Below are 21,938 nucleotides of genomic sequence, written 5' to 3'. Positions count from 1 at the left end.
CGTGAGGCTGGTGTTGGGCACTCCTCAACTTGAGCTGCGTCAGAAGCGAGGGTCTTTCGGACCGCTCCTAACCTCTCCAGGGAAGAGAAACCCTTCATACTTACGATGTCGATCAGTTTACGCGTAGCAGCCAGACGCCGACGTGAGAGCACGCAGGGGTCCGTATTCTGCAGCTGTGTGGGTGGCCGCAAGCTTGCCGCTGTGCTCTGGTTTGGGTGCGATTTTACCACGCAGTGCCGTTGCCTGGTATCATCGGGACGCTAAGCCTTTTGTAATCATTGGGTTGTGCTTCTCTTCAACACCAGAGGGCCCTCAAGGCTGGCTCCGAGGAAACAACCAGCGAGAAAGGTTGGCTTCTGCGCTGACTCAGAGAATCAGAGGCAATAAACACGAGAGGCCACGGGGTCTCAAATGAAGACAGGTGCCCCGTCTTTCCTGCCCGCAGGTGCATGTCCTTAAATGTTGCCGTGCCCTTCCCAGACTGAAAACAAGTCTCCTCCCCCATCTTGCCTCGGGTGGCATTACCCCAGTTTTGTCACAGTCCCCTTTCAGTCCAGACTCCTACCCTTTAGTCTCAGCCCACGGCACCCCACCCGCATTTTCCTGAGCCACCAGACTCTGGTCCTAGAGTAAGAGGTCAGACACGAGAAACGGTTGATTCTCAAAAACAACAGCGTGTGGGAGGATTCAGGGCTGAACCCCAGCACGTGGACCAGGAAGCTCGCCGACTCCAGTCCCAACAGGTAAACCGTGAGGTTAAAGTGCAGAACACAACAGGGGCTGTGGTGTCTGGACAGAGAAGGGGGGGTGCAGCCTTTAATGAGTCTGCGACCCAGCACCGGCCGCTCAGAAAGTCTGCAGTACAGATCTCCAGCTCTGCGAAGACCACTTTCGAATAAGACACCTGATGGGTAGCACGGGTATCTTGTAACAGAGTGTTCCCGATTCCTCCTTCTGGTCCCTTACAACATTTCTGTTACAGATGTCACATCCATCAGCTATCATCCTCCGTCGCTACTATTATTTTTAATGCCCTATGTTGATTTGTTCATACACTGACACTGCCCGTCTTCCCCAACTAGAGTGTGAGCACCACGGGTGCCGGAATCGGGGCTGCCGTGACCCAGGGCCTAAAAGAGTGCCTGGCACGGAGTGGTGCTCAGTAAATGTTTGTTCCGGGAGCCAGCGAAATCCTTCTTAGTTGGGCAACTTGATACACTCTCAAATACACAAACAACAGATGTAAAGTGAAGCCCCAGAGGTGTGTACGAACTGGAGTGCTCTGTTGGCTAATCCCTTGAGTTGGGTGGAGCATTCAATGGGACAGGAAAGAGTTATAAACCCTCACTTGATCCCCCTGCAGCACCCCAAGAGGAGAGCCAGGAAGACAGAAGGTTAGTGGGGAATTTCTTACACACTGTTTTTGCGTGTGGCTGGATAATTATATTTTGTGGCCGATTTTGCAGCTTATAGTCAGCAGTTGTTTTAACTTTGTGGCTAATTTAATGTCTGTTTTAATCTTGCCTAGATCAAATAAAAGGAACATCGTTTTATAGGGAGTAGATGCGTACATGAAAATGAGATCGCAAATGTCCATTTAGACAAGGACTTTTAAAGACTCATTGACAATGCATGACATACATATGAGACCTTAAAATGCCCCCCACCCCCATCACACATTAAATGTAATTTCAAAAATATGTAAGAGTCAAGTGGCGTTTCAGCTGATTGGTGGAAATAACACAGCTTAGCAGAATCGAAGCTTTGAGTCATCACATTTTTTCCTCCTCAGGCAAATCTCATATATTTGTTTAAGATTTTGTTTATTTGGGGCGCCTGGGTGGCACAGCGGTTAAGGGTCTGCCTTCGGCTCAGGGCGTGATCCCGGTGTTATGGGATCGAGCCCCACATCAGGCTCTTCCGCTATGAGCCTGCTTCTTCCTCTCCCACTCCCCCTGCTTGTGTTCCCTCTCTCGCTGGCTGTCTCTATCTCTGTCGAATAAATAAATAAAATCTTTAAAAACAAAAAAAAAAGGTTTTGTTTATTTGAGAGACAGAGAATGAGCAGGGCGAAGGGGCAGAGGCAGAGGGAGAAGCAGGCTCTCCACTGAGCAGGGAGCCCGATGTGGGGCTCGATCTCAGGACCCCGGGATCATGACCTGAGCTGAAGGCAGACGCTTAACTGCCTGAGCCACCCAGGCGCCCCAAATCTCATACTTCTGTATGCAGTTGAGGAGAAGAACACAGGCAGCGCCCACTCTGTGCCATGGTGCCTAACAGACTAAATCTCCTTCCCTAGGTGTCTACATACGCTTGGAAGACATGATCTAAATAATCTGACACGGGGGCCTCCCTCTGGGGTTCTGCATCCCTGGGGGGGGGGGGTGTCTGTGCTAAGTTGAAAAACAGAGGAGTTTCTAGTCAAGCCCTGAAACAATTTTTCTAGGACTTGTCCCCATCGCTGAACAGCAGTGGGGCAGGTGGTGGCCCACTCCGTTTATTCTCCCAGCAGCCTCCATCATCTGGGCAGGTGAACGGCTCTTTCGTGGCTTGGGTATATTTTTCATTCCGGTTTATAAGCCTGGGTGTGTACATCGACCTCTCATTAGTTTTGGAAACGTGAGTCGATCCATTAGACCTTAACAGAAAGGAAATACAGTTTCTGAAACTGAAATATTGGGGTTTTTGGAGAAATTGCATAGCATGTGAGGTGGGACTCCGTAACCATCACCCCCGCCCCACTCAGAGTATCGTTTGGCTGTTTGTGTATTAAAAATGCCAGGTAAGTACTTGAGCTGTTTTTTTTGGAAGCGCTAGTCCCATGCAGGGCACTTAGCTTTCGATAACATGTCCAATTCAACTAGTCAACATATCAAATCGACTAATTAAGTATTTTGCTAATAGGTCATGTTAGGAAAATAGAAGAGATGTAATTCCTAGTCTGTTACAAATGGACTGTAACTTTAAGGCTATATTTAGCCATACTTCAAAGCTCTACTGAAAGTCTTGCTTATGCTGTTAGTGTTGCTATTTCCCTTTTTTTAAATAATATTTTTTATTATATTATGTTAGTCACCATACAGTACATCCCCAGTTTTTGATGTTAAGTTCCATGATTCATTACTTGCTATTTTCCAACTCGAGCATATTCTTTGTCTGAAACAGTATGTACTTAGGGCTACAATGATGCTACATCTTTCCAGTCTGGCAAATTTAACTTCTGTGGGGAATACAGGGTTATCTGGGAGAGGTTGTTTTTGTTTTGTTTTGTTTTGTTTGGTCTCAGTGACACATTTTGACCTGCTGGTTGTAATGAAGATTGGCCATTCTGATCCACTAGAGAAGCCAAAGTAAATGTTACAGCTATCTCTATTGATAATAGATTTAGAATTGACGTCTTATATTCTGGCCCAAAACATCTGCTAAAACTGGCAGCCTCTTAAATGTAACCCCTTAAAATTTTCATTATCCAGAAAATTCGATAAAAGCCTGCCTTTCGCCTAACTGTTCAAATAACTGATAAAAAAAAAAAATGTGTGCCATTTTGCCCCAATTATCTAGAATGGCAGTAGAATTTCACCCCAAAAAGATTGGCTGCTTTCCCAATGTGTGTGTTCTGCAGTTAGGAGCGTAAGGCAAAGAATGAAGATAAAGGAAGAGACATAAGATGAGAAAGACTGTTAAAACTGGAAGAAATGAAGGAGATTACCAAATTCTGAACCAACCCCATTTTTATAGTTCAGACACCTGACATTTCTTACAGACCTGCCCCAGGATTGGAAGGAAGCTACACACCTGCTACTTGGTTAAACTTGGGGATTGAAGAAAGCCTCGCATCTCCCCAAAGCGGGTCAACAAAAATGACTGAACATGGGAAATTCACTTATAATTACCCCGAATTTCCTCTGCCCCTTCTTCTGAACCACACACAACTCCAGCACTTCACCATTTGCTCACCCTATTTTTCAAACATCATCCTCTGCAATTTATGTCTGCACAACAGTCCCCGAGAAGAATGACCTATGGCCACTCACTGAGCCCCAGATGCAGTTCTGTTGAGTTTTCGCTCCAGACCTGGCTTCTCAAACTTCATCGTAATGTACAAGTGAATGGTCTGGGGCTCTTGTGAAAAATGTAGACTCTGATTCAGTCGCTCTGACCCAGGGACTTAGCGTCTGAATTTCTAACAAGCCTCCAGGTGAAGCCAATGGTAATGGTCCAAAATCACACTCCTAGAGAATGCCTTCCCTTCCTTTCAGAAGCAAATTTCACTTCTTTTCTCTCGCACGTGAATGTTGCTGGAATCTGGAGATACGGATGTATGTGTGCGTATGCGTGCGTGCGTATGCGTGCGTGCGTATGTGTGCGTGCGTGCGTCATTATTTGAGTCCGTACTGTGTTTAGTGATTTGCACACATTATCTGATTTCCACCTCATAACTACCCACATGAATTAGGAACTATTAGTCTTATTGCACAAATCACGAAACTGAGGCTCAGAGTTGACAAAACTTGCTCAAGTGAGAAATAGAGCTCAAATTTCAACTTAGGTCTTTGCTTTTATTGGTACTCAGGTATGAGTTCTTCCACATTTTCTTTTCTTTCTTTCTTTTTTTTTTTTAAAGATGTTATTTATTTATTTTAGTGGGGGAGGGCAGAAGGATAGGGAGAGAATCCTCAAGTAGACGCCACGCTGAGCATGGAGCCCAACAAGGGGCCTGATCTCACGACCCTGAGATCATGACCTGAGCCAAAACCAAGAGTGGATTGCTTAACCGACTGAGCCACCCAGGCACCCTCCACATTTTCTAGAAGACTTTGGGCATGTTTTTTTTATCAAGGCCCACACTCTGACTATCCAAAAGTTGTGAAGCTATGTCACTGATTTCTGCTGCCCCTGCCTTAGGCATAGGTCCCCTGGGCTCTGGGGCAGGGGGTGCATCCCACGGCTAATCTCAGGTGAAGCTGCACATGGGGGATGTTTGCAAACCCTAAGAGGTGACTTTCAGTTCCCAAAGTAATAAGCCCTATGCAGGAAGCCTCGTTGGTGAACCAAGTTTAATTCAGGACATATCTGTTGGTCAATATTAGCAGCACAAAAAACAGACTTGAAGACTGGGGTGTGAGTTTATGGTGAGCTCAACACCTCGGGTTCTGGATCTCCCAGTGGCTGTGCTCGCAGAGTGTCAGCATTTTGGGTGAAGTCCAGAAAACTCTCCTTTGTTCCCTTTATTTCTCATGAAAAGAACAAATATTTCCATTGCACCTGTTCATGATTTGACAATGTCCTTTTTTTTTTTAACAATGAGAATAATTGGGTTTACTTTTGAAGCACAAACAAACTTGGTCTTCTGTATTACCAAGCTGTGGTTTATTGTAATCTTTGTTGAAATTCACTAAAAGTCAAAGAAAAAGTATTGAAAGACTTGGTTTAGGCCCTTAACCTATAGTGCCATGGGGCTGGAAGGGACAGGGCTCAGACAGACTAGTATTTATATATGCTCATCTTTTTTTTAAGATTTTATTTATTTGAGAGAGAGAGAGCACAAGTGGGATTAGGGGCAGAGGGAGAGGGAGAAGCAGACTCTCCACTGAGCAAGGAGCCCAAAGCAGGGCTCAATCCAGGACCTTGAGATCATGACCTGAGCCAAAGGCTTACCGACTGGGCCACCCAGGCATCCCCTATATATGCTCATTCTGTACGGCTCTGTTCAGTTCTTGTAATACCATATTGTACTTCTTCTTAAACACTATTTCATCCTGACTTACAACTTGGTAGTCTGGATGTTTCCATCACTAGGTGTGAGGTTTGTAAGGTCTTTGATGGCAGGAACTAGATCTTATTTATCTTTGTATGCCTGAAGTGCTTAACCTAGTCCTGTATTCGTAAGAGGAGCTCAATCAATGTTTGATGTTAAAGGAAAGAATGAAAGAGCAAACACAGACACTTTAGCAAGTTTAGAAACTGGCATCTCAGGGTGGCACACTGAGGTATAAGAGTATGTTCTGTGTAACCAATGTGTCTGGGATAGACCTGGGCTGGTTCTCTAGGAGACGGAAGGAAGATGCCCTGACCCCTGCCACCTCGTTGGAGTTTTGCAGTGCAGAATCCAGGGGGAGCCGTTGGTCCTTGGCTGGGATGAGATTGTAAGCAGTATGGGGTCCCTTCTCTGTACTCAGCTCTTCCAGAAGAAACAGCTGCTCCCAGGAAGGGTATGGGGTAGGGACTGGAGTCCTGGTGTGGCTCCTAAAAACGCCCGGTTCAGACCTCCATCAGCCATCTAGGAGCCCACTTTAGGACCCCATCGAGCTGAGGTGGATAGATGAGGAATGGTCTGGCTGGCCAGAACGGGCTGTTCATGGGAGACACAAACATTTATCCAGATTTTTACAAGAAGTGGTGACTGCTTATCATTCGAGTGACTGGTTATTAATAACTAGAGAAAAAAATTCCTTTTTTTGGACTAGAAAGGGAGGGTGGCAGGCTCCAGTCCTGTTTATCAGAGGGGGGTCTCCTTTATTCTAACCCTGGGCTTTTAGGGCTCCCTTGAACATCAGGGAAGGTTTAGAGGTGCTGGCAGGGAGGGGAGTGATCCTGTCCCTTGTCATTCAACTCTGGATTCCAAAGATACATCTTTCCATTTCCCACGAGCCCCGAGAATGCGAAAGGGGCCAGCAGAAGTGAAGTGGGGGATAGAGGTGGGCACAAAGGCGTCACATAAAATCCCCTAAATACTCTTATATTTAGCAGCAAACCATGAGAAAGCTCCAGTGATACTCACAGTCACAAAACAAAGGCAAAAGTCACATCAGATTTATTTTAAAATATCTTGTTTTGCAGTATTGAGTCAAGGTTACAAAAGTCTTGGCTCCCTTTTACAAAATATCAGTAGCATTTGCAACGCACACTTTTAAATCACAAGTAAAACTAATAGACAAGCCAATCAGCATAAGAAACTCTAAGAAAACATTAAATCTGTTTGTAACTCATTTAGAGAAGCATGGAGGACTCTACTTGGTATGGACTAAATACTGTGGTATGTACTTTATCTATTACTTTATTCAGTCCTCCGTCCTCACAATAGCTCTCTGAGGTCAGTAGTGCAACCACCACACCCATTCTAAGGATTAGGAGACCGAGGGTTACAGAGGTGGGAAAAGGTTGCACAACGTTAGTGAGGACTCATGACTCTAAAGCCCAGAGCCCCCTGCCTTTGAAAGATGGGCATAGTAACACACAGCTACCATTTCCATTTGAGGTCTGGACGTAGGTGGGTATCATGCCTGCAGAGGGGCTGTAAATGAATGGGACCAGATCCATCCATGCCCTCAGCTTTCTTTGTGTTCATCCTCCCAGTGAAGCCAGGGTGGCTGTCAATCTACATTCTTGGTAGATTCTTGGCTCTAAGGAGCCCAGCTTTCCCTTCTCACCCAGTGACAACTTCCCTCCCAACGGAACACAGCACATTCCATTGCAGGTATTCAGACTCTCGTCTACCTGATATTGCCAGCTCCCCACTGTTTTATCCCAGCACCTCCGAGGGCTCATATCTCTGCATCCCTCTGAGTGTTGCTTCTGCCATGCCAGCAAGAAGCTTGCCCTCTCTTGACCATTTCAGGACTACATTTTGCTGTCTCTCCTTTCATCTGAGAGATGTCACTGATGTCTCTGGAACAAAAACGACGTTTGGAGCCCTCCATGTTACGACACTCAGTAGTCGTGTTAGGTATCTCTCTCTCGGGGCAGTCTGGGGCTAGGAAACTAAGAGAATAGTCAAAAGAAAGACCATTCAGCCTGCATTTTAAGTGACCATTCATTGCTTGGAAGCAGCTTTCTGGAGGCTACCAGACATGACCTTTTCTGGACCCACGGTGAAAACCAAAGGATAACGTTCAGCTTTTGCTAACTGGGGGAGCAGGATAGAATTACTATAAAAAGGGTGTTCACAGGTGTTCCTATGTCCCACATTCTTTCACTGTAAGATTTATTTCAAACAGAATTTGGACTGGTTGAGGGTTTCAAGGACACAGAACGACACCAATTACCCGAGACCAGCCCCAGCCAGATTCACAGCCTCATCCCCGTCTCTCAGAGCAGGTGGAAAGGGGTCAAACTGGTTGGAGTTCTGTGTGCTAAGCAGAGAGTGAGAGATGGAGCTCCTCAAGACGGACAGTGATATTTAACTTCACCAGTATTGCTTTATTTTTGCCTGAAGGCAGCAGGACAGACAGACAGGAAGGGGTTCTTGGAGTAAGGGCTTGAATCAGTTGTGAATTGCCCGGAGTGTGCTGCTGTTGATATTTGCAGTTGTTTGTTTGCCTTGCAGCCTTCCCGACACCCGGTCAGTACCCTAAACGTGGCCCGTGTGGATGTGAGTTTCTCTAGCACTGGAACCCACTGGGCACGCGTATCCTGCTGTGTGTTGGCATGTTGGGCAACTGCTATGCTTTCTCCCTCTGACGTCTAACAGTGCTTACGTTCGCTCCTTAACCATCCTACTCGGGACCCTGTAGGCGACCAGAGAATTCGAGAGTTTTCTCACTGGGGAGAGGTTAACACAAAGCCACGATTTCTCTTCTCCCTCTTGTCATATTTTCTCCACACTGATTTTATTGTAAGGTTCGTTCTAAGGTGTGTTAGTAGTGCGTTACTACACTCAAACCTATTTCTCTAATCAGGGAATTGGGGGCCTTTATAATCATTGTGTCTCCCAAGACAATAAAGTAGTGGGTTTTTAGGAAACTCCTGAAACTTTCAAGACTCAATAGCTAAAGAGGCAACTTCAAAGGAATGAATCTTGACATCAACCCAACAGAGGCAGTGCCCAGGGCATGACAAGACCAGAGCAAGAAAGGAATTAGTGTGGCTTTGACAGTGCATACACTACGACTGGAACAATACAGAGATTAGCCTGGCTCCATGCAATGATGATGCACGTATTTGTGAAGCCTTCCAAATTAAAAAAAAGGGGGGGAAGGAAAGGAATTCAACTTTTCCAAGAGCTCAACTGTAAATCTAAGATATAAGAAAAGCGGGTGGTTGTGGGCAACATTGCTTCAAAACACCTGTAAGATTTTGTGAACACAAGTGACTTTGTTGTCATATGATTGTGGGTATTCGCAAAGTTTTCATCATCAACCGAGCTACTGATCTTCTGATTTTTAACTTTCTTGTGAATTTCCTTAGCACAGGCAGCATCCTCAAGTGGAATCCCAGCTAGGACAGGATACTTGGCAGTGTGGGGCTTAGTGGGCGAAGGACCATGGTGAGCACTGTGTTGGGAAGCTGAGGTCAGTCTCTCTGAGCCGTGTGTCACCCCGAGGGTGCATGCACCCTTCCAGCCACCACTCCATGCGCACTGCCTGTGCCAGCAGTTTGGTTTTTTGGCCATATCCTTGAAGTAAGCGTTGTTGCCTATGGGGTCGGAGTGGCAAATGTGGGGAAAGGAGACCCAGCCGTCCTCTAAGTTGGTATAGAGCTTTTAGTATTCTCAATGCACGTTCAGTAATCCTGTGAGACAGGCAGGGGTCACTAACATAATAGCCACTGTGGCCCTCGCCACGGCAAGGTAGAAAATGCGATCGGGTGTGCTCGCAGTAGCTCTATCCTCTTCTTTAAAAGGTTGCGGGTCACCTTGCGCCATCCTTGCCAGTTGCAGATGAGGACACGCAGGCAGACAGATTTACTGAACTGGGCCTACATTTGCCTGGCTCCCTAGTGGCTGATCAAGACTAGAATCCTGGTCCTGACTAAGCCTACCTCTGTCTGTGCCTGTCCCAGCTTTCAGAAAAGTGTTGTGACAGAAACGAAAGTGTGCCCAACTCCCATGGAACATTTCAGTCCAAACCAGCCCAGCTCCTTGCCACTGTTAGACAAGATTTTGTTTTGCAAATCATTCCCGAAGCCATCATTTTAACTCCTGGTTCCTGTCTCAAAATACCAGGGACAGTCTCTCAAATCTATGGAATACCTTGATTCCTTGATATGTATCTTTTGTTCTTTCTTTTTTTCTTAAGTTGTGAGATAGAGCATACATACAGGAGAGTGCATTAATATGCAGTTTAAAGACTAGTTATAAAAACTGATTATTAGTTCTGTTTAAGAAACAATATTAATAGCACTCCAGACTCCCCCTCCATGGCCCTCCCCAGTCACAACTTGCGTTCTCCTCACTGGAGGTAACCACTATCCTGCTTCTGTGATCATTGTTCTCTTGCTTTTCTTATTTTTCTTATTTTGCCCTTCAGGAAACCCGGAGCCTGGAGTCATGGCAACCAAACCCAAGCTCTTCTACTTCCGGGGCAGGGGCAGGATGGAATCGATCCGTTGGCTGCTGGCTGCAGCTGGAGTGGAGGTCAGTTTCTGATTGGGAAAAGGAAGGAAGGTAATTTGGGTGGACTGGAGTGGTCCCCTTCCCCCTTCAAAATTTAGGATGGTGCCTTCAAGGGAGATCTACTCTTTCCCTTTCCACCTACCTTTCTTTGTAAGAGGTGAGGGACAGATCATAGTCCTCTGTTTAAGCAGGGTTGGGAGGGTGGAAGCCTAGGGAGATGTTCCGGAAGCTTCATAGGGGCGCAAGAGCTCACGGTGACTCATAAGACAAAGGAAAGAGAGGAGACCCACAACTGGATTATTGTCTTCACTGAAACCAGCTGATTTCCTGTGGTCTTTCCAGTTCTGGCCTGGCACCTCAGTCTTGCTCTATCCATGGCTGCCAACTGGAACCGTAGGCCCAGCTGCAGTCTGGTCTCCTCTTGAGCCCTCCTCGGAAAGGTCTGTCCCACTGGGACCTTTCCTTAATTCTGAATTCCTTAACCATTGGCTTCTCCATAGATTTTCACAAGTTCTTTGGAATTGTTTGGCTTCAGGCAGGTACAGATTTCTTTTCCCCATTTGAAGGCCATCTTCTTTAAGACAAGGACTCATGCATGACCTTCTTTGTTTTGTTCACCTTATCCTACCCCCATCTTGAGGTTTAAGGGACCAAAAAATCACTCTTTCCCACAGAAGCTTTAGGGATTCCATCCATAAATAATGACAACCTCACCTGAGTAATGATCCTCTGATGCCTTTCATTGAATGTATGAGCATTGAAGAGAAATTTAATTTGACCTGATAGAGAGGGAAAATGACACACAAGAGAGAAAAGAAAGGAAAGAGAGGAATGGAAAAAGGGAAATCACTGGGGGAAGCTGGTGAAAAGGACAAGAACTAGGAGAGAAAACAGAGCTATGGTGAAGAAAAGGGAAAATATGAATGGGGTTCAGGATATCCTATAAGTAGGCAAAACCCCAAAAGGGGTGCCGGACCCATGCCCGTATAAGCTAATCTACACACACACTAGTGGAATTTTCAGCTGTATGGAAATTGACAAGTTTGTGGTTCCTTTTAAAATTTTCATTCTGGGAGCGCCTGGGTGGCTCAGTCGTTAAGCGTCTGCCTTCGGCTCAGGGCGTGATCCCAGCGTTGTGGGATCGAGCCCCACATCAGGCTCCTCCGCTATGAGCCTGCTTCTCCCTCTCCCACTCCCCCTGCTTGTGTTCCCTCTCTTGCTGGCTGTCTCTTTCTCTGTCAAATAAATAAATAAAATCTTAAAAAAAAATTTCATTCTGAAAGCCATTGGGCATTTTATACTGGAACATCTCTCTCTTTCTCTCCCCACCCCGAACATTAAAGTTATAACAAAATTTCTATCTTTTATCTAGTTTGAAGAAGAATTTATTGAAACAACAGAACAATATGAGAAGTTGCAGAAGGGTGAGCCTAGATTTATTCAATGTTTTCTTACTGGAAAAAGTAAACATTTGTTTCTGGAAATATTCATTTCAATATAGAACACAGAACTCTGGAGTGACGACTATTAGAAAAAGGACTGCTCACACTGATTGAGTGTTCACTGTGTCCCTGTCGTAAAAGCTTATCAAGTAGTCTCTGACCCTGACCTCAGTTAGAGATGACAGCGTGGGTTTGATCCACCTAATTGGTTCAATACTCCCCATCTCATTAAAGGATTAAAGAATTCTTTAAGAATTCTTAAATAATGATCCTGTGGGTTGGAAGGGAGGGAGCAAAAGGGAAGGGGAATTTGAGCTAAGATATTCTCTAGTTCTCATGGCTCATATCCATGCTTTCTTCGTGGTTTCAACAGATTCACAGATACCATTTTATTAGGTCAGAATTGTAGAACCAAGACTATCGAAAAGACTGAAATTTGATTAAATTCGGAAGAAGTCCTTCATCCTTACCATCCCCCAGAAAAGCTTCTCACACCAAGAGAAAAGACTAGTACTTTCATAGTGCTTCTTAACCTTCTAACAGCCACAACGTTACTTTCCTTACCTAGAGAAACATGGATGTCCCCACCATTGCTGATAAAGTCATGAAAATGACACATATTATTTTTCGGAGAAACATTCAACTAGTAATCAGCAGACCTGCCATTTACAAACTGTGTGGCTTTGCAGAAGGCCTTTAACTTCTCCACATCTTATCTCCTTACCGTAAAATAAAAACAATCTCTGTGGTCACAGATGCAGCATACCAGTAGATCCCACTAAATGGGGAAGGCTGACTATGGTTAGCCCCTTACCCAGGGGCTCACTCTTGCCCAGGAACTTTATTGTCTGAAATATCCCTGAAGCTCCGCATCCTCTTTATTTCTGCCCTACTCCACCCCAAACAAGGCCAGTCACTGGTACATAGAAGGACTTAAGTACATAGGTATTGAATAAGTAAATAAAATGTATCTCCAGGAACTCTTCCATGATCATTCCGGCAAGCCTCTGAAATCCTCCAGCCCTCCCTGAGTCTGTGATGCTGCTCTCATGCTTGAGACACTGTCCTGGGCATTACTTATTATTTGTGAATACGAGACAGAGAGGGACAGCAGAGAGGGCTGTGGGCTGAGAATCAGGAGACCCACTTCTGTTGGCTTAGCTGTCTCCTGACTGAGTCCGAGCAACTCACGTTTACCCCCTTGGCTTTCACAGTGCCATAGTCTATTATACAAGTGAGCTAAATGATCTCAAAGGTCCTTTCCTATACTCTTGATCCGAGAGCCTTAAAAACCCTTCTGAAGAAGCTCATCAGCTCCTAGAAGCATGGATCATATCTAATGGACTTCTGCATCACTAACAAGCAGGAGCACAGAGCCCAGTTTAGATGCTCATTCGGTGTTGGACAAATGTAGAACTGCCTTTAGGAAATGGAGATTTTGCAGTCTTTCCATTAATACTAGTACTAAAATTTCCAAAGCATGGACATAAGCGTGATCTGATTCTGGCCCAAGGAAACTCTACAATGGGCAGATCAGAAAATAGGCTCAGGGAAGACAGAGACTTGCCTGAAGTCATCAGCTAGACCGGGACACTGGCTCCCCGGTAAGTTCCTGTGGTGGTTTTCTCTCCACCATCTCTACTGCCTCTCATTAAGTAGCAACAGTATTGGAAGTTGGGGAAATTAATTCTGGCCTTTGCCAATGTGAAGTCTGGTTCCTATTCTGGATAAAAAGTTCCTTATTCTCAGCAATGTACTGGTGGTAAAGGAAATTTAAAGGCCATTTATTTCTTCAAGACCCTATGAAAAGAGCGCTATTTATAGTACATCTTTAAATGCATTACTTAGATAGGCAGTCGCTCACAAAGAAAATTGAACTTTACTGAACACTAATTATTGGCAGTATTCAGTGTTTATCTAATTTCATCCTTTCAAAAATCCTGCTAGCTAGACATTATTACTGTTTTAGAGCAAAGGAAGCTAAAGTTCAGACAAGTCCTTTGCGTAAAGTCACATGGCTGGGGAGGGCTAAAGCTTGTATTTGGACCTGGTCTGCCTGGGCTCTTGCTGTCACCTCTGTCCTGCTGCCACACAGACCTGGAGAGATACCTGCTGTGCTTTTCAAAGAATTCAGGCTCCCAGACTCTGCCCCTGAATCAAAATATCTGGGCAGTGGGGTGAGTATTTTTAACAACCCACCACCCTGAGATGATTCTCATACACCCTAAACTTTGAGAACCAGAAGCACTTACACTATAACACAGTAATAGTAAATGTACAGCATCTTAAACAATCATGATTAACCAACACACAAAAATGTGTGAAACCATCAAACAAATCTCAGATTTTCCATAAAGCCAATGGTAGGCATTTCCTCAACAACTGGGGTCTTTAACTCTTGACTTTGGATGAAAACAAAAATCACTCCACAAAATTAGAAGAGACCCTCCTGCAGGCTTACCAGGACCATGGAAGGAGAGTATCCTAACCTCACTTTGCTCAATCCCCAGATGGACGCTTGCTTTTCGGCCAAGTGCCTATGATAGAAATCGATGGAATGGTGCTCACGCAGACCAGAGCCATCCTCAGCTACCTTGCTGCCAAGTACGACTTGTATGGGAAGGACCTGAAGGAGACAGTCAGGTAGCAGAGTGTTCACATCTGTACTTGATTCTTATCCAAGCTCTCTAGTCCTGCACCACCTGAGCCCCAGTGAAGCTGTAGCCTTTTGGCCTAGACTGGGGGGGGGGGGCGACGGGGGGAGAAGGTAAGGGGGAACAAAGGGGAGATGTTCTTGCTATACCCATATGTCTTGTGCATAACCGAATAAATACTCCAGCTTTTCCTTTTTACTACTCACGGTGGTGTGCAGTCAACATTCTCATAACCTCTCCCCGCTCCTAACAAAATATGTTCTCATAAAAAGACCTGGTAAACTATTCTACATGAAGGTGGAAATGACTGACTCAGCAAACATTGAGCATTGTATCAGTGGTCTATTACCACAAATTGTGCTGTGTAACACATCACCTTGAAACACAGTGACTTAAATCAGCAGGCATTTATTACTGTGTCATGTGGGCGTTGGTATATCTGGCCCGGCTTGACTCCTCTTGGCTGGACTCACTCATATGGTCTGTGGTCAACCAATAGTCAGCCAGGAGGCTCTGGTTTTGGATGTTGGGTATCCACTGAGGGGCAAATAGGCGATGCATCTCTCATCCTGTCATGCCAAGCTTGTTCTTGGGGCAGCTAGGGAGGGTTCTAAGAGAGAGACTGAAAGCACGCACGGCCTCTTAAGTTCTAGGCTCAGAACTGGTCAATTCCATCTCATTCTATTAGTCAAAGCAGGTCATGAGATCATCCCATCCATTGATGGAAGGTGCTGTCGAGTTTTATCACAATTACTGGAGGGTGAAGATTGGTGTCCATGATTTGCACATATATACCACAAGCATCTACTCTGTGCTGGGCACTATGCTAGGCCTGCCTGAGGATGGCTGGATTATTACTCCCAAGAATGGTTCAGTTTTACAGGAGATAAGTAAATTAAAGACAAAAACAAAGACTTACAACTATTAAAGTTTTATCTGGTTTTGGGGTCAAAGGGCCATTTCGATGGCCCCTGCAATCTCATCACCATAAGCATGGACACTATGGGATTGTCCATACAAAAATATAGAAGGTATGGTGGGAGAAAGGTCCAAGTTCAATTGTTCAGAAGAAGGAGAGAGAGTTTATCACAGGAATGAGCAAAGTCCATAAGAAGCAGTAGCAAACCCCAACTTTTCCATTGCTCCAACTTTAAAATGAACTTAGGCTTCCTAACTGTAGTCCCAAAAGTATATGCCAAGAGAAGCGATTTCAAACAGTGTGCACATTATAAAAGAATCCTTTTATAATAATGTAAATAAGTATTAATATGCAAAAGCAATGTTTCACATTGTTTTGATGCATGTGTTTGTTTTTTTACAATTAAAGGAGACGGGCTAGGTAACAATCTAACCTATAAGAAAAACGGTTTGTTATTCAAAGAGGACAATAAAGTAAATTACACTTTTATATATGTTAAAAAGCAAAAGACAAAGATGACCACTGAACCAAAAAGATGACCACTGAACCAAATTTGTTGGGTAATTAGCATATATTGGCATATTAGCATATAAGACAATTAGCAACCCTTAATGTTTGCACACTGGTTGTAGAGATAATTTGCACAGCGTAACTGTACCAATATGCCAATAATCGATGGTAATATATCTACCATTCTTGGTTATTGTTGTTGTTTTTAACCTTTTGTGTTTGTCAATGAATGGAAAATTTTAGAGAATGAAATCCAGGTATCTGTCTGACCTGACTAGGAAAGCAAACTTTTCTTTCTCAGTTGCCAGGTCAGGGGAAGACCTGCTAAATTATGTATCTTCCCTGAAGAAGTGAAAAGGTTCTGGTACTAATAGTTTTGCCCTTCTGGTAAACTTCATGCGGTTGGGTTTTTAAAACCATAATAATGTATTTATTTATTTATGGCAGATTTCAACTTGGAGGCACTTGTTAATTTTTTCCCACATCCCTTCATCCAGAGACCCTCGTATCCTCTGGTCCCTTGGATGGCTCTGGTTCCAGAAATCATTCCTGAGCATGGAATCTTAAAGGAAGGGGTGTGAAAAGTCATTTGCCCCATACCCATTTACGCCACCGCAGTGGCGACGTAGGAAGCCCCCATACGCTATAGGTTCCCGTGGAAACGCGAGTCACGCGCTGTTTTGTCAGGATCAACATGTACACTGACGGCACCCTGGACCTCATGCTAATGATCGCGCTGGCTGCGTTCAAACCCCCCGCGGAAAAAGAGCAGGATCTTGCTTTAGTCGTGAAGGGAGCGAAAACTCGTTACTTCCCCGCCTTTGAAAAGGTAGGCGACAGGGATCCGGTTTGGATCGGCACGAGACCTCTCCCCAGCGGGGCAGTGGCGCCTGGGTGCTCTCGCGAGAGACCGGGTCCGAGGTTGGCGACCGCTGCGCGCGCAGATCCTGCGGGGGGCGCCGGGGCGTGGGGGCGGGGCTGACAACTCCGAGCGGTCCCCGGTTCCCCCTCTAATTCCAGAGAGGGGCGAGAACTGGGATGCAGTTCTGGGCCACTGCAAGTTGTCCCACGGACGCTTTCCGGGATGCAGGGGTCCAGGATTTACTTCCTGTGGCTGAGAAGAATAGTTCAGGAGTGAATATCCGAAAAGATAAGCTATGGTAGCGCTTTTCTGCGCTTGGACCAAAACTTTAGTAAGGGTTCCAAAGCAAATGACATGACGTAATTATGTGGAACCGCTAACAAAACAGAATGGGGAAAAAACCAAATGCGATGAAAGGATACAGCGTTTCTGTTCTGATTTTTTAAATAAGCCATCATCCGCCTAGGGCGTCACTACCTTAAATTCAGTGTGAGATGTTGCTTTATCTTCGATATCGGAGGCCAGTCATGCCTCAATCAAAAGACAAGATCTTTTAAACTTACAACTTTTCCGAAGTCATTTTAGAGTGAATAGTAATTACGAATGTCCTCGAAATACATCTGGTAAGGTTCCAAACTTATAGGACAGCATGGGGCATGGTAAGAAAGACTTGTTAGCAGCGGGCTCCATAAATAAAGGCTTAAGAAAGAATGATTTACTACTGAGTAGTCTATAATGAAGAGTTTGGCCAGTCCCTCAGAGTCCTAGACGATCCAGTTCCTTGTTGAAATGCCTTCCATTTAAAAAACTAGTATGATTATTTGAGTTATAATGTTAAATGGGCTCTATGGTACTGTTTTCTACTCGTGGTATGTAGCCTGATTCTAACTAATCATGACCTTTGTGTCTCCCTATACTGCTGGGTATAGTTTTACTTCACCAGCTGTAGGCTAATGAGAGAGCTCCATGCCAGCACTCCATTACCCAGAATGTCTTGATAATCACTGACAAGTTTCCAACAAGATTGTGCCAATTTACAGCAATGTTTAAGAATGTTTAAGAGTTGGTTTCACCTGATCCTTTCCCGAAGTCTTGGGAGATTATCAAGGAAAAAGGTTTTTTTAGTGAATTTGATCTGTACAGAACACTCCCTGCTTTTATAAGTGCTTAGCCAGGCAAAATAGTCTTTACTTTTATTTGATATTCTTCGTTATTTCTCTTTGTGTAGATTTTAAAAGATCATGGAGAGGATTTTCTCGTTGGCAACAAATTCAGTTGGGCGGACATACAACTGTTAGAAGCGATTTTAATGGTGGAGGAACTTGATGCTTCTGTTCTTTCTGACTTCTCTCTGCTAAAGGTAGTGTATTCACATCCACACGAAGCCCAAGAAAAAGTGAATAGAAATGAAGACTAAAATGAAATGCATCTCCAGGTCAATTTCAAGAGAAGATTTTTTTTTTTTAAGATTTTATTTATTTATTTGACAGAGAGAGAGACAGCCAGAGAGAGAGGGAACACAAGCAGGGGGAGTGGGAGAAGAAGAAGCGGGCTCCCAGCGGAGGAGCCTGATGTGGGGCTCGATCCCATAACACCAGGATCACTCCCTGAGCCGAGGGCAGACACTTAACGACTGAGCCACCCAGGCGCCCCTCAAAAGATTTTAAAAATCATTATTTTATTCATCTTGGCAATTTTCTCCTCACGCTACAGGATCATTAGGAAGTAAACCCTTATGATGGGAAAAAGATAGGTTATTTTGGTTTCTATCATAAACATTTAGTGCTTTCCTTTTTTTTTTTTTTTAGTTCTTTAAGCATTTTTTCCTGATGAAGCAAGGCTGACAAGTCTGTCTTTGTCATTTCCCTCCCCAGAGCCTACCTGACAACTCTGATCCCCTTTAGTGCTCCTGATGCCGGGGACACCCCACCATGTCCCTCAATTGCTCAGAGCTTCTGCCTGGGTGTCACTGCCTGGCTCCTCCTGCGTTGCCCGTCCTTAGACCTCCCTCTCTCAATCCTGCCACTGCCAGACATGAGCTGGCCTCTGTTCCAGTTCCTTAGAAACATTTTATCTAAGAGGTGACCATAGGTTTTGTAGTTTAAAAATAGTATTTTTTTTCTTACTACCAAAGAAATGAAAGTTTAGGTCTTTCCATTTGGCATTTGTACAAAACAAAAAAAGAAAAGACCTAACTGGCCAAATGATACTGCATTAGACGCTCAGATTTGTTATTTTACATTTTCCCCCCAAATAAGATCATACTAAATATTGTTTTGTGGCCCTCTTTTAACATTTAAAAAAATTACCATGAATGTTTTGACATGTCAACAAATATTCTTCTACAATATTGTTTTATTTTATTTTATTTTCATTAGGCAATAGAGTCACATCTTTTTGAATAATCAGAACTATATAAAAAGGGCATAAATTGAGAAAGCTCATTCCCACCACTACCCTCCCCCCTTCCTGCCCCTACAGACACTTTTTTTTGGTTTCCTGTGTACCCTCCCTGTGTTCCAGTCTATGCAGATACAAGCAAATATGAATACCTATTTCTCTCTCATCCTCGCCCCTGGCTTTCTTACACAAAACAGCAAATATATTCTGTTCTGTCCTAGGCTTTTTTTTTTTTCTTTCTTTAAACGAAACTGTGCATTCTAGAGCTCTTTCCCTGGCAATACAGGGACCTTCTTCTTTCTTTTTATATATATCATTTTAAATTACTGGCTTATAAACCTTGTAGGGACATACCATAGTTTATATAACCAGTTTTCTTTTTTTGGAAATATAAGTGATTTCCAATTTTTCACTGTACTACCATTCTTAACATGATTTCTTTGCTCACCCTTTTAATAAATTCCTAGAACAGGACTCGATAGATCAAAGAATATGAATTTTTTGGACTTTTTAATATGTGCCACCTATGGTGACAATGATTTTTTAAGAGGATAATTTAATTCACGCTAAACACACTAGCCATGGTATTACCTTTCTGGGAACACCCAGCAAACAGGTGGTGAGGGATTAACTCAGATTCAACAGACTGGGCTCCATAAGCTGACAGTCTAAGTACCCTCCTCCCGTGACAGATTTCTGTTAAAGGCCACGACTGCTATTGAGGCTCTGATTTTACGGGTTCTCGTCTCAGGCATTTAAAACAAGAATCAGTAACATCCCTACAATTAAGAAGTTTCTGCAGCCTGGGAGTCAGAGGCAGCCACCCCCGGACAGCCACTACGTGAAAGTGGTCAGAAGCGTCCTGCACTTCTAACGGCAGCAGGTCTTAACGGTGGCAAACAGGGATGATCCAGTCATAGCATCGTGCGAGCTGCCCATGGAAGCAAATGGTAGATTCTAGGACTCAAGTGTCTGAAAAGAACAAAAACATACAGCCATGCAACAGCAAACACCAATTAAATGCAATACCAAACCATTCTGATGTGTGACATTTTTGTAAGCTTGTCAATTGTGGATGATGGTTCCAACTTTGATGAAATCAGTGCTCTGTGTAAATAAATAGGAGGCTGATGTATTTAGGGCAGTGGCCCACTTAAGGCACTGTTCCTACTGTCTGTACCAAGATCAGGACCACTGTTGGAAGAATGAGCAGAGATTTAGGGGCCAGGATCTCCCCAACGCCCACAATAACGCTGAATACTTGGGATAGAAAAAAAGTGACAAATGACAAATCAAGAGTAAGATGATGGCTGATGCCAGTAAATCCCGAGAGAAAGGATGGGGAAACAGAGGATGTCCATGAAACATCATTCTGAGACTGTAAAAAAACTTGGACCATTAGACGCAGAGCCACCTGAGACTGGGTTTTGCTTTGCTGAGACAAGTAACACTGACATTAAGATATAACCAATATTTATACAAATTGACCCAAAGATTTCTTCTCCTTTAAGGGTAAGTATGGTGTTCCCAAGTCGGGTAGTTCAGAGCTCGGCCCCACATCAGGGCCCTGTGTGGTAGGGGATGGAACAGCCGTGCAGGGTGATGTAACAGGCACAGCTGTGGTTTCCGGTGGGGGCTCTGTGGTCTGGAGCAGGGATCCTGCCAGTGCTTTGAGGAACGTGACTCTACCAGCTCTCCACTGGCCAGGCCCCACACTTGATGAGCTTCTGAGCGAGTATCCATGTATGTGTCCTTGCTTTTGAAATGAGCTCATGGCTCACCAGACTTCATGCCCTTTCCTCGGGACCAGCACAGGCCAGGACCATTCCTACACGATACCCTGTCCCATCCATTTTTGCTCCCCACTCAGATGACAGATTGATCAACAGAGTTATGGACACGTGGGCCATTCAGCATCCCCCAGCCCAGCCCGTGCAGGGCCTGAGCTCTTGCTCCCACCGTGATCAAATTCCAATCCAGGGATTCTCATTTAGCTACTCACTGATCTCATTCCCCACTCTGGCAAGGCCATGGCCAACTACCATATGATGCGTAAGACGAAAGGGGAGAAAAGGTTTCTCACGGGAAAACTCTGCCCCTCTCTGTGTGAGATGGCTTTTTCCTCTGACCTCCACCAAAGCTAAGAGTCTGACCTGACAGAAATTAGGTGAGAAAAGGAAAAGAACTTATTTTTTCATGATTCATAATTGTAAGCCAATCTCTATTTGTTACAATCACGTGGTCTTGGTAAATAATTCAAATGGTTTAAAAGGCTTACACAGGGAAAAAATAAAATCCTCCCCTCCCTGGATTGTTCTTAAAAAAAAGCACTTCTTGGGTCCTCCCTCCTTGGCCTGGTGTGCCTCCCTTGAGAGGCCAAGCACTGTGTGGTTGCGTTCCCAAAGCTCTAAGCCTGTTTTGCCCGGGGTTCTGCTTCCTGGGTTTTGAAAACAAGCCCTAGGTCTGATCCCTACCTGGCACATTTTCTGAGCACACCCTAAAAGCACCTGACAGAGGGGGACAGCCAGTGAGGGCCAAAGTATGTTTCATCATCCGATAACCCCATGTGTACAACTTGCTGTCTTTCTTGTAATAGTTTTTACCCCTTCATTTTTCCCCATAGGGTTCTCTTTGGGCCCACTGCCTAGCTACCCAAGCTAGTAGAGGTAAGTCTGGGTGCCCAAGGAAGGGAGCCTCCGAGAGCCCAAGAGCACCCAGCAACATTCAAGGCCCGACCTCTCCCCCATCACCAGGGAGTCGTAGCTTTGGACAGAAAAAAGAAGGGCAAGTGAGACGGTCAGCTCAATAGACCCATTGA

General features: G+C 44.6%; 1 protein-coding gene across 1 annotated transcript; it reads left to right on the top strand.

The window, feature by feature from the left end:
* The first annotated feature begins 1,243 nt into the window (after positions 1-1,243).
* LOC113261185 (glutathione S-transferase A4-like) lies at positions 1,244-20,156 on the top strand. The gene is made up of 7 exons (XM_026507237.4): positions 1,244-1,394; positions 10,248-10,354; positions 11,706-11,757; positions 14,286-14,418; positions 16,546-16,687; positions 17,949-18,080; positions 19,872-20,156. The coding sequence occupies exons 1-7, from the start codon at positions 1,319-1,321 to the stop codon at positions 19,992-19,994; spliced, it is 765 nt and encodes a 254-aa protein (XP_026363022.4). The 5' UTR covers positions 1,244-1,318; the 3' UTR covers positions 19,995-20,156.
* The last annotated feature ends 1,782 nt before the right edge of the window (positions 20,157-21,938 follow it).

The sequence above is a fragment of the Ursus arctos genome, unplaced genomic scaffold (assembly GCF_023065955.2).
Source record: "Ursus arctos isolate Adak ecotype North America unplaced genomic scaffold, UrsArc2.0 scaffold_29, whole genome shotgun sequence".
Lineage (NCBI taxonomy): Eukaryota > Metazoa > Chordata > Mammalia > Carnivora > Ursidae > Ursus > Ursus arctos.
The sequence above is the reverse complement of the archived record's forward strand: the minus strand, read 5'-3'. Positions and strand labels throughout refer to the sequence as shown.

What these genes read in the sequence shown, in the direction of transcription:
- LOC113261185 (XM_026507237.4), top strand. Translation starts at nt 1,319, where the DNA reads ATGGGACAGGAAAGAGTTATAAACCCTCACTTGATCCCCCTGCAGCAC. An exon ending in GAGAGCCAGGAAGACAGAAG is followed by an intron (nt 1,395 to 10,247) that starts GTTAGTGGGGAA and finishes TTTGCCCTTCAG; the next exon opens with GAAACCCGGAGCCTGGAGTC. An exon ending in ACTTCCCCGCCTTTGAAAAG is followed by an intron (nt 16,688 to 17,948) that starts GTAGGCGACAGG and finishes CTCTTTGTGTAG; the next exon opens with ATTTTAAAAGATCATGGAGA.